The following is a 13,021-nucleotide window of genomic DNA, read 5'->3' as shown; positions in this document are numbered from 1 at the left end:
CTTCCTTCCATCCAGACCCAGTTGGAATTTTTCACGGCACCTTGGCATGATTTAGCAAAGACAATCTCCTCAGAACCAGAAAGAGCTCCCAAAACAGCTTCCTGCCAGTAAACCTTTCCATCACTAAACCACATCAAACAAAGATCGGCGTGGTCCAGGTCAGCATCCAGTCTGACCAAAAACGATACCTGCATTTGGGCCTTAAATATCCAGCCCTCAGTTATCTGAAAAAAATACATGCTTTGAATATATGACATTGTTTATTTTACATGTCAAAGGTCAAATGAATAAACATTGAGAGGAACAGAACAGACCTACTGCCTGTGCCTTGCTGCACCACACATTTCCAAAGCAGAGTTCAGCCCACAGCCATGGCCCACCTGAGACTTAGAGCTCCCGGGACACGTGTCCCAATGAACATACTGCCACTGCTTTAAGTAGTCATGTATTTGTCCTATTTATAATCCTTGGGTGGAAACACAGCAGAGAGAAATCCTCCATTCTGCGTTAAGGAGCCTGCTATAGCAGATGAAAGTAAAGTAGGTTATATAGCTATCCTCTGTTACGTACTCCCTGTTGGTCCTATTCATCAAAAAGAGAATAAACCCAAAAAAGAAAAGCTTACGTGTGGCTTAACCCAGTTTTCTGTCCCACCAGAGACTGTGAGGCAAAGGTGCAGAGGTGATGAGCTGACGGTGGCAGCCATGCTTTGCTCAGCTGAGTTCAGGCTTTAGCACAGGACATAAACATTCGTGCATGGGTAGAAATTCAAATTGATTTTCTTGTTCCTTTGTTAAAGAGCACCCTGGGTCATACCAAGCCCAGCCCTGGGAGCCCCTCGTAGTACCAGTCTCCACCTTTGGATAAGACCTTTGTTAATATAAGTAGTACTTTTTCTTGGAAGGATATTGCAGGAGGAAACAAGGACTATTTACATGCATGCAGGAAGAGACATTCTTGAATCAGATTTGTCATAACTAGTCCCAAACACTTTCTGATCGTCTAGGTCATTTAAACATTACATCTCCACAGAAACGGGGTGCTTGTGCCCACGCTCCTGGGAGCTGTGGCATTACAGCTCCACCTGTAAGGGTGCACATAAGATGATGGGGGGGATTTGAAGGCAAGGCTGCAAACCAGCAGGGCAATACATGAGCCAGGAGCACACGCTGGCAGCCCAGCTGCAGCCTGATGCTGGAGAAAACACCACCAAGCCCCAACCTCCTCCACTTCCAGGAGCTCTAAAACACATCATCTTTTCTCAACATCCAGACATTAGTAATGACTGCGGAAATGATTTAATTTGGGTGCCAAATGCCTCGTTCAGCAGAACAGAAGTGCATTAATTCATTGATCAATCACTGCGATTGTTGTCGTGCGTGTTTGTTTAGCCAGGAAAACGCGGATACTCGGGTGCTGTTCTGAAAATGTTTTCCTTATTAATTGTTCTTGAAAGAATTACTTCATTGATCATTTAATCTTCAAAAAGAAAATGAATGCACTTCAGGGCAATAAGAGGGTACAACAGTAAAGAATTTGAGCAGCAATTATAATTTGTTTCTTAGCAACTAATAGCAAAAATTATGGGATTTGCTCGGGTGCAAGATAGAACAGGAATCATTCCAGCAATGGGAATATGGAAAAAAGTCCTTTTCAGTATAATGCTGGGAGTAATTTTCTTTTTCTACCATCGTAGCAAAATTATTTTGGGACGGCAGGTCAAAGCCCCAAAGTATTCTCATTACAACCACATTATTATTGTATTTTCTGCAACCATTTGCACTGCGCAGTGCTGAGTCCTATCTGCTAATTCATGCATAACAATTATTTCCACAGAAACACTTCTATAAAACAAATCCCTTTAATAAAGTGTGGGGAGGAGCAGTTTGCAGAAACAATAGTTTGATTCCCTGCAGTTAAGGATACACTGCCAGTAACAAAGAAGAAAGTTCAAGCTTCTATACATGACTTGAACAATTCAATAGCAAGTGAATAAAGGCCGTGCTTGGGCTGCTGCCCCCTCCCAGCACCAGGGACAACCATCCCATGCCATATATGCAGCATGAAGCACATTTAAAACACCAAATCTTATTAAACACAAGCTTCAGCAAACTGCCTGTCCTGACTGAGCAATAGAAGACTCTCAGAAAATGCATTTTTAGCCACATTTTCAGCCAGGCTGAGAAGCAGTTCCTGGCTGGGGAGAACAGTGGAAAGCATTTTTGTATAATTTAATCTATTTCAGCTGTGTTTTTGCATATCAGTTTGGAAAAGCCATGATTAGGATCCATACTACGAGCTTAAAGCGTTTTTTATTTTCTGAGTGCCTGCACTGGTATAAGCACAGGGTTTAGTGCATCATTATCCATATTCTGTTACTGCAGCAGAGCAGATTCCTCCTGCTCTGAAAAAACTTTGTATTTCACAGACAACCAGCACTGGGGAGGAAAGAATGTAAATGATACACCACAAGGCAAGTACAGGAGGAAAATATTAGCACTTCCATTGTAATGAATTTGAAACCTAAATACATATTTCAGAGATTAGATTGCTGGCCCCCCTGACCCGCACAGGAGGCTGAATGGCTGGATTGCAGCTTAATCCTTGGTGAAGATACCTCAAAAGTATGATACAACCCTCACAGAATGAACAAACATATATTAACCATGCCCCAGGACTGAAAGTTTAACCCACAAGAGCAAAAATAGCTCAAAATCCCAGACCACGGCCACAGAGGAACCTGCAGTGATTTTCCTTGGGAACAAAACGGAGATGTCACCAAAATCACACAGCATGCAAGTCAGGCAGGAGGGCTGAAATAAAAACTCAGAGGAGCCAAGCAGCTCTGTTAAGTAGCTCTACTGCATCTGGGTACCTTCTACATCAAGCTTTGCTAATAAACGTGCCCAGTTTTATTCCTTCTTAGAGGCAGAGCTTTTGGAATAAGCTCTGTGTATTTCATAATTTGGTTGATTCTGGCTGCAGTCCCTTTAATTATACACCTCAAAATGATTTAGTGTTTGGGAAAGCGCAGAGCCTAGCCTGATAAGTGCTAATGCTTTTTTTATTTAATCCAAATGTTTCTAATCTGATTACACAGTTTTATTAATCTAAAAGAAAATTTAAGAATCAAAAAAATATATATATTATTCAGGATCCCCATCGTTATTTTAACAGGAAAAGAACAGCTTTGTTTTTTAATTTAATCTTAATTAAAAATCAGTCAAACCTAACCTGCATTTGGTCAACTTCAGAACTTGAAAGACTGTTGCCAGATGTAACATTCATCAAGAGAGATAAATCAATCAGAACTTAACAAATGTTCCGTATGTGAAGCAAAATAAAACGTTAAAGGTTGATGAATTCTTATTTTTCAAACAGAATCCTCTGTGTTTGCAAGCTCCTGGTTAATTAGTGTATTTAAACGTGCAAGGAAAGCAATGCACTGCACTGCCAGCATCAGACTGTTTTCCTCTGACCCTACAAGCCTGGACTTTGAAGTTGCCGTGTCCACAGAGCTGGAATCCCATACTGGGCTCATCCTTACAGGATTGCCTTTTTTAGCATCTGACTCCAGCAAAGATACTGAGCTCTGAATGGTGAAGCTTCAAAAGGATTACCTGAGGGTCAGCAGTGAGCATGTGGGCTCCAGAGAAGAAGACCAATGCTGTATTTATGAAGCTGTCACCCAACATACTGAATGCTGGAGTTACCAGAGTGGTCCTGAGGATGCAGCTCATTACCCATCCACAGTGAAAAATGCAACTTCGTTCATGCACAAACACAAGCAGGTCAAAAGCAAGCTGATAATGTGTTGTAAACTATGTGGGGAGACAAAGGGTTTGGCTTCACTCGTGGTAATGCTTCTCATTACAAATCACCTCTTTATATTTGTGTGAACTTGCCATTCATGGGCATCTTTAAACTGTGCATCTATTCTCTGCCTTTCCCTTGTGACTAGATGGGAAAACAGATGGCCTGTGGTCATGCACTATCATTTGCCCATTCTTACAGACTCTATTCGGTACTCCAGAAGAGCTTGTCCTAATTTCATATAATGCTGATTCACATTAAGAACTGTGTCTTTTGCTATGCTTAGTTGTAATGCTGCATTTAACTCAAAGTATGACGCAACCTCTGATTTTACACAGGTACAAATATCGTCCATACCTGCAAGAATTTGTACCCAAACACCGAAACTTAGGTTACAAAGAACATCACAATAAGCTTGCTGCTTCTAAAGAACAGAATCCTTCAGAACAATTGAAGCATCAGTTCTCCACAGAGTGAAAAATCAATGGTGAGATCCCATTTGCCAGCTACTTTGCCAAGTGGTCTCTTTCTCAAGAAATAAAGACACTGCATTCTGCATACTACAGCTAAGTAAATATAAAATGAGACAACTATTCCTCACTCACATTTACTCTTTACATCCACCTTTTTCTGCTCCATGCAGAGCTCAGACAATAAGAAACAGGGAAGTGTTGCTTTCATTCTAGGATGCTGTGGGAAGTGAGGCTGCGGTGCCATTTACTTACAAGCAAACTGAAGCTTTGCTTCTCTGCTAATGATCCTTCCGAATGGGTTTGTTGCTACACACTGGTATGTTCCAGTATCTTGAGTTTTATTGGGATTATTGATCAACAGGTTGCCTTCCACCGTGCTGTAGCGGTAATCCATACCGAGGTCAATGTTGGTTCCATTTAACTTCCACCTACAGCACAAAATGACAAAAGTTAAATCCTGCTCACATTAATAGATATTTGAAAATACAACATGCAGGAAATCGCGATTTAAAACATCTTTGACTGACTACTTAAAAAAAAAGCATGAAAATACAGGTTTTGTTCACAGTATTGAAATATTCTTGTATTTAACTGAAGGAGCAATATCCTTGACATGTATTTCAGTCACTGATATGATTAATGTTTCTGCAGTTGTTGCTGGTGCTGCTGCTCTTTGGAATTAATCATTTTGCAAGAGGAAGTCCCAGAAACAGGATCTTTAAACTGTTCCAATCCTCTCCTGCCTCAGCTGGCTGTTTGTTTTTCAACTGAAGAAAAATTCACTCGCGGATGTTCCCACTAACTGGGGCACTGAGGATTTCCAGCAGCACGCTGCCCCAATTACAGCAACTGTTGCCCCTCTGTGCACAGCCCCCCAGCAGCTCCCCATCTGAATGCACGCACAGTAACACAGAGTATGTTTGCATGAACAAATCGGCACCGCCTGCTGCATTAAGTGGTCTCTTGTGGCAGAAGACACAAGTGAGGGCTGAGGTCTCATCACCCCACCAGGTTTCAAAGCACCCTTTTTGCTTTGATTAAACACAATAAGGAAGGTACCCAAGGGAAAAAATAAAAAAGTCATCCTAAAAGATTTACATCAGCCAGACCAGGGTGTGGAACAAGAGCAGCAGCATCACCACAGCAGTAGAGCTTCTTTTTCAGATATTAACTCAAAGCAGTTAATAAAACAGAAGAACCATTAAGAGCTTTGTCCGTGTTTGTGGGCAAGGATGGTTAATCAGGGAGCCAAGATGATTAACGATCCCACTGTAACCCTTTTGAAGTCGGATTCAAATTGTACAATTGTGTTGCAATGCAAACCCTGGGGTGGGTTTTTCCTTTGTGTCAGCACTGAGAGAGCCCCCCCGGGTGCTGCTGTGCTCAGATGGGGGTGGGAGGTGAGGAGGGCTGCTGTAGGGAATGTGCAGGGAACAGGGAAGGATGCCACAAACCCAATGGTTGGCCGGGGATTTCCTTTCACTTCGCAGTTTAGCTTCACTTTCTTTTCCTCTGAATCCAAGGGGAAGATCACACTGCTGGGCTCCTGCAGGAAAACCGGCCCGTGCAGCATGTTGTCGTCTGCATGAAAGAGAAGACAAATATGAGACTTGCAGCAATCTCTGTACATCAGATGCTGAAATACTACCTTGGCAGGTCTGGGTACAACGTACCCTAAAAAGAAATAGTAACTACATTTGCTTTTAGAAAAACCTTGCACGGACTCCATGCTCAGGAAAACATCTGAACACTAAAAAGAGGGCAGATTGAAACTGAACTTGAAGTTCAATGAACGGGAACAGGACTGAGCCTACAGACAACACAGCTCAGGATGTCTAATTTCACTTTGAAAAATTGAAAATATTTTTCTGTAAATTAAAAAACCCATATGATAAAATACAGCCATAGAGCACATCACACAACACTACTACTTTGGTCACCTCTTGCAATCTTAAAACAACCAGAAAACACACAGCAGCATCTGCCAGGTGTGTACCCAGCAACAGCAAACACACTGGGTTTGCAGTACAGCAGCCAAACACTGAAAGTATGGAAAGGCTTCAAAATACCTAAATACATTTTTACTCTCCTGCTGTACTGGGCATCTCTCCTGAGAGCAAAATTAAAACAGAAATGTTACAATCCAATCTGTGAAAAGAAGCCCAGGTAGCTGGTATTTCTGACACTAGGACACACCAAAACCCATTTTTGTGTAAGATCTCCATGTCAAAACCTTTTCCGGACCTAAAAGGGTATTGATAAAGGGCCACATATGTACATTTGAACTCATTTCCTAGGATGGCGGTGAACAAAAGTCCAGTGGTTCACACTCAAAATGCTGTTTTGTTTCTCCCAAGTATGTCCTAAAGACCATCTGAAGGCACTAGAACATACTTCGCAACTGATGATCAACATGGATCCACAGTGAAAGGAGCTCAAAGGCTCCCATACCCTGCTGCGTCCAACCCAAGGCAGCCTGAACCCATGGCTACAGGCTGCTCTGGTGCTGCGAGCGCACTGGGATGAACAAGCAAGAAATTGGTGGGTGCAGGAGGTCAGAGGAGGAAGAATACACAGAATGATGGTAGGATGTACAAAAAACAAGAAGGGGGATGAACAGAAGATGTGTCTTCTTCCTTGAGGGATGATGATGACAAAGGACAAGCTGCACACGCATGGGGCAGGGAAGCCAGCTGGGTTGGATAGCAGGTGGAACAATGGTCCTTTATTTCATCTTTTCCATCGGATGGTTTCAGAGAGGCCCTGCCAGGAAGATTATGCTGGAGCAACCTCTCCCACATCTCCCTCCTCAGGTAGTGCCACAAAAGAGTCTACACGAAGCACAGAGCCATATCACTTGTATTTATCCTTATTTTTAATTATATGTTAACGATCTCTGACTGCGCCTTATCTATTATTCAAAACACATTCCACATCATCTCTCACTTTAAATTACACCTGTGCGCAACTTACTGTTGCTGGCAGAAAAAGATAATAATAGCCATAAAGCATAGAGGGCTAGATGATGAAATCCTGACTGGTTTCCGAGACCAAGGGCTGTTCTGCTCCTTAACCAGCTGCACTGATTCATTTGCTTCGAGAGAGAATATTACAGTCTGGCCCATAAAGATTATCGCTCCGAGGGCTATATTAATGGATCTGAAAACAGAAGAATTAAAATACATTTTAATTTTCTAATGGTAAAATAGAGAAGCTGGCCTGGCTCTTGCTTGAAGGAGCTCCATCCCGCTGGGGCAGGCATGAGCCAAACCACCCCAGGTGGCTCAGGGATGTGCAGTGCCTGTGTCACCTGTGTCCCCAGCAGAGCACGCAAGTCACGCCATGCTGTCATTTAGTGTTACTTCAATTAGAATGTGTCAATATATATTGCATCACATCTTGCTACAGGTTCTGATCCTCTGATCGGGGGAATATACACCATGCATCCAAATTTCATCTCATCTGCAGCCTCCCCTCACTGTAGCCTAATGCACGACTGAAATCACTCCCAGCCCACACCTTGCCGGAGTGTGTGACAACAGCCAGGCCCAGCACCTTATGGACATGAGGATTTGACTCAAAACTACCAAATATTCATTAATAAACAGAATTTTAAAAGTAGAAAACTAAAAGTACCATAAACAGTCTAAGTTATAGCATTGCTGGATAGAAAGGGATCATCCCACATCTTGCCTATGCAGATGTCCAGCATGTGCATAGGCAAATGCATTGCTTTAATACGGTTCTGCATGAACAAAGTCTTGCTATTCGGACAGCTCCTCAATGCCAATTTCACACACTTTTTAGAGAAGTGGTAACTTCATTCCAATGGCCACGAGGCGTTCAGGGACATGCAGCCATGAAGCCCCAATATCCCATTCTCAGTTTATCAGCGATGGAGCATCACTTGTTCCATGAGCCCACTGATGACAGAAGAAGGTACTTCCCTAAGTTGGCTTTCTGCTTACCCTTCTCTCATTAGGCTCTCCTTGAGGCATCTGACTGATGATGCCATACACACATACATACACACATGAAAGCCTCCCCTGCTCTCTTCAGTTATTACAGCTTACTTTGTGCCTTATGAATTTCAGTAGCTACTGTACAACCTGTGCTGCTCCTTACAGGTTTGTTACTGTCCTGGGAAAGCGCAGTAAGGAGCCTGCCTGGGCAAGCTAGCCCCTGAGCCACTCTCTTAGTGACAGAATTTATTTTAATGAGTGACATTTCCTTTGCTCAAGCCCAAAACGAGCTAACCCAGAAGGAGCACTGAGCTGCCTCAAGCTGCAAACAAGACTGGTTACCAAAAATCTCTTTTTGCCCCTGTCAGATGAAACAAATGTACTACCACTCTGGTTCTGCCTCCCTCAAGAGAACTGTATGCCTTTCAGTAAGATGAGGCGTATAGGAAATTTCATTAGATTTCATGATAGAAGTATCATTTTTAAACACAGTATGAGGTGTATGCCCATATGCTGTTGGACAGAATGTGATAGATAATTTAGAAGAACATTCTGCTGTCCTAGCTTCTACTGATATATATAGTGAATCACAAAATGTATTGAAAAACACCAGATCCATTTAAATACATTCCAAATGAAGCAGATCTTTCTGCAATCCTGCAGTAGCCCAAACCTGAGAGCCAGCACATCCAACCCAACGCACCATGCCTGTTTTCCTTCTGCACTTTTGAGGACCTGAAACATGAAGAACTTCAACCAAGGTTAAGTCAGACCAGCAGGTGACTCCGTTCTTACTCTCTGAACATTAGGCCCAGTGATGGATCTTGTTAACTACACAGAATTGCTTTAGCTTTCATTGACAGTTACAGCTAATTTCAGAGAAGGTTTAAATGAATATTCCACACTGTAGGGAAAAGATAATAACTGAAGAGAGAATTCATGGAGTACATCCACTATAAGTGATATAAATCTTCTCCCTGTTGGTGGTGGAGGAATTGGGTCCTGCTATGGATGCCGAGTGGTGCCGACATCCCAGCTCACTGCTGCACCAAGTACAGCCAATGCAGAAAGCTGTGCTCGACAGGTGACGTGTGACAGGCAGGAGCTTGATGGCTGAGTTCAGCACCAGTGTCAGGTAGTCCTCTGAGACGTAACGAAACCGTAACAATCCAGAGGATCCTCAAAGCTCAGACGACAGGAAGAAATAAATCTCTGCTCTCATAAAGGCAGGCGTGGGAGAGCTCCGGCATTTGAAATGGGGACAGCTCAGAGCCAACGACTCCATTTACGGCTGACCCCAATACCTGGGGCACGGTGAATCACAGCAGGGTTAAACGCATCTGCCCCAGCACAGAGCGCAGGGTCCATCAATTACGGGAGGTCAGGGCTGGACCCGGCTGCTGCTTCCCCCCAACCCTGCAGAGCCAGGAATTGGTCTCCAAACCCTCCCAGGCTGCACCGCAGCAGCACTGATTTCCCCTATTTAAATGCCAGATGATTAATTATACCAAATGCCTAAAACATTTTAGTTGCAGAGTGCTAACTTGCTACCTGCTCCACACACGCCGAAGCAGCGCGTTTGCCTCGTGCCTCGCCTACCGGGTCTAGACGCCCCGGTGCAGCATAATGAGTGCCTTGTCCTACAACAAAAACCTCATTTAATGGAATGTAATTGGTGTTATCTTCGTAAGTCAACAGCATGATTGTAATCACAGATGTTCTCTTCTGTATATGATAAAAGGAATTTATCTCCACTGCTGCAGAAAATCACAAATTCCTTTGCCGAGCAGCATTCCCTGAGTCATCGCAGCTGACATCAGGAGAATAAACAGATAAACTCACCCTGCTCTGCCGAGGTGGTATCAGCCCAGGATGGTGCTCTGAGTAATTAGAACAACAACACCGGGGCATCTTGGCCATAGGATCGGTTACAAAAGATAACACAGAACCTGCTGCGTGCTCCAGTGCTGAAATAGGAGAAATCACCAAAGGGATGCTTCTGAGAGATGCTTTTAAATGCATAAGCAACAAACAATCTTGTTGTAATGTTTTGCAAGTTAAGCTCCAGCCCTGATGAAATCAGACAGTACAGTTCTATATCCAACCACAGAAACAGGGGATTAAACAGGAAATTAAAATGCCCGTGTTATTGCTAACACCATACAGCCGTTGCTACTATTGGCAGTAATAAAAAATGCATGTTTTTCTTATTAAAGTAACAAAGACGCACATTCTGATTTTAAGAAACAAATAACAAACTTTCCCACAGGTTCTGAACAACTGCTGCACAACATGCATGTTGTGTGAGTGTCAAACAGAGCCACTGGAAATGAATAAACCAAAATGGGATGACACAGAAAACCACCATAAACAGTTCATCCCTATAGATTTAACTATGGGGTCTAGACAGAAGGAATGGTCCTTGCAGGTCACACACAATCTCATAGAGCTGAACTGTGACCAGGAGTACAAACACCATGATGGCACCAGCTCACTGCCAACTGAGCCCATCCAAAACCCAGCACTTGGTTCTCCAGCCACTAGAAACCCTTTCCTCATTTATTTTCTTTACATTCTCATAAGACCATTAACAACGCTAATATCTAAACTAAGTCTCTCCTCTTCTAGCTTAGAACCATTCCCCTTGATCCCATCACTATCAGACCATGTGCAATGTCTGTCCCCCTGCTGTCTGGCCAAGCCTTGGCACAGATGCCACTGTGAGTACAAAGCTGCTCCAACTGCACTCCATCCTCCTCCCAAAGATGACAGATTCCTACAGTGCTGGGAGTTCCCCTGCAGAGGTATTTGTGGACAAGGCATTCTAAATGTTTCAAAGGTCTAATGAGTTATTGATTTATTAGTAAAATTGGAGATATTGATATAATTGCCTCCTTCCAAGCGGTACTCACATCATTATTATAAGTTTTTAAGTTGAGTATGATGAATACTATAAAGTGGATATTAAAAAAAAAAAAAGCTGAAGTACTATGCCTGTGTGCATGTTTTAATATTTTAATATTTTAATTTAAAAGACTCATTTCCTATCCATTGCACCTTCTCAAACTTCAATAGATTTTACTCTTTCATATGAGAAGGAAAGCGGGTAGAAGGCAGGCTAACAGATGCTATCCTCCCTGACCCAAGAGTGGGCAGTAAGACGCTACTGAATACTCACACTGAAAAGTCCTGCAGTCTAAGGAGAGGGAAGTCCCTGGAGCAATAACCTATAATCTCTGCATCATCTATTGCTCGAAAAACAAAGAGAATTCCCAACACGTGCCAGCTCTGCATTGATTGTGAAGCCCAACTCCACAGAAACATCCAAGGTGAAAGGAGCTCTGTGCACCACCTCAAGGTGAAGCCTGGTGTTCTCTATGCAGGTGAGAGTCCATCAGACTGTCAAAAGGGAAGCTGACCCTTGTGGGCCCAGTTATTAACAGAGCGCTTTAGGCAGCAGACGTTGATCTCAAGTATTTGTGAATAAGCAGCTCAAGCTGCCAGTGCCCTGTGAGCAGTGCTGGCAGACATGGGGACCTACTTCTCACTGTGTCACTGGTCAGAAAACACTGCATGGTGCTTGATTTGTCAGCAGGGCGCTGTAAATCTGCTTGTTCTGGGTCACACGCACACACTGTGCAATGATGGCAAGGCAACACGGTGCTGTGCACACAGGGATGCACTGGGGATGGCTTTAGCTCCATGTTCAGCTCCTCCAGCAGCAACAAAGAGGCGTGCAGCAGCACAGAGCTGCTGTGTGAGGTGCTTAAACCACGATGGCTGTAACCTCGGATGCAGAGCTGTGTTTTACCACAGCTCACACCAATGACCCCACACTGCAATGCATGCAGCCTCTGACTCTGTAACGCCAGCCTTGGCAGGCTGCTCCACCAGCACAGCTCCACTCTCTCATTTCTGCAAGGAACTCATCAAACCAACTGGGCTGCAAGACTGGTCAGAAGAGATTATAAAAGTGCAAAAGCTCCGCCTGTCTCATTACAGCACAATAACTAACACAGTAGCCCATGGCAGGAGAAACTTGCCCTGGTTCTGGCTTTTCAAGCACAAACCATGACTATTTGGAAGAGTGAGGGCTGCCTCTCTGGGACTTACCCAAATTGCCTGCCCTCCTGAGACAGCCCGCTGCCCAGCATCGCAGTGCTGAGCCATGCATGCAGAAACCTCACTGGATTTCCCATTGCTGCCAAAGCAATAAAGCATTTAATCCCCTAAACAGGATCCAGTGTTATAATCCCCAGGTGGCTATGTTCTGTAAATGGATTTAAGGCATTTGAAGTCTGTTGCTGGGACACCAGCCTGGCACCTCAGCTGGCATAAATCTCCATCACTTCACTGCAGTTGGTGGAACAGCACCGACTCAGGGCACATTTGAGGAGCTGCCCCTCAAATTTTTTTTATATATCAATTTAATTTATTTTTTTTATTTTAAGTGTCTCTGCAGCTCTGAACAGAGCAGGTACAAAAGGCACAGCCACTCCGCAGCACTCCCAGAGATGCCTGAACACAAGCACAGCGTCCCACACAAATCCAGCATTAACATCAGCGCTGCTGAATACCAACCTGAGATCAGCTGAAATCAGGCTCCTGGAGATCAACTGGTAGGAATCAAAAGAGCAACGGGGAGCACGATTCATGCAATCTGCCCACGGATAGCACGTGTCCTTTTAATTTTTAAAAAATGTTATGAACTTTAAGTAATGCAGCAGGGGTGAAATATCAGGAATAGCTGTCAAAACTCTGACTTCACTACTT

The 13,021-nt window shown here is 43.6% G+C and overlaps 1 protein-coding gene across 7 annotated transcripts in view; it reads right to left on the bottom strand.

Moving 5' to 3' along the window:
* The window catches only part of LOC116236796 (contactin-4), a 252,850-nt gene that overhangs the window by 91,967 nt on the left and 147,862 nt on the right, over window positions 1-13,021 (bottom strand). For all 7 annotated transcript variants that reach the window (XR_016470163.1, XM_090148469.1, XM_090148468.1 and 4 more), the window contains 2 exons: window positions 5,741-5,867; window positions 4,539-4,714 (listed from right to left, as the gene is read on the bottom strand). Coding sequence is in view for 6 of the 7 variants with exons in the window: in XM_090148469.1 (XP_090004595.1) it covers window positions 4,539-4,714; window positions 5,741-5,867 (303 nt within the window). In the remaining variant the exon portion in view is untranslated. The remainder of the gene's footprint in view (window positions 1-4,538; window positions 4,715-5,740; window positions 5,868-13,021) is intronic.

This window comes from Phasianus colchicus, chromosome 11 (genome assembly GCF_987193195.1).
Source record: "Phasianus colchicus chromosome 11, bPhaCol1.hap1.1, whole genome shotgun sequence".
Classification (NCBI taxonomy): Eukaryota; Metazoa; Chordata; class Aves; order Galliformes; family Phasianidae; genus Phasianus; species Phasianus colchicus.
The sequence above is the reverse complement of the archived record's forward strand: the minus strand, read 5'-3'. Positions and strand labels throughout refer to the sequence as shown.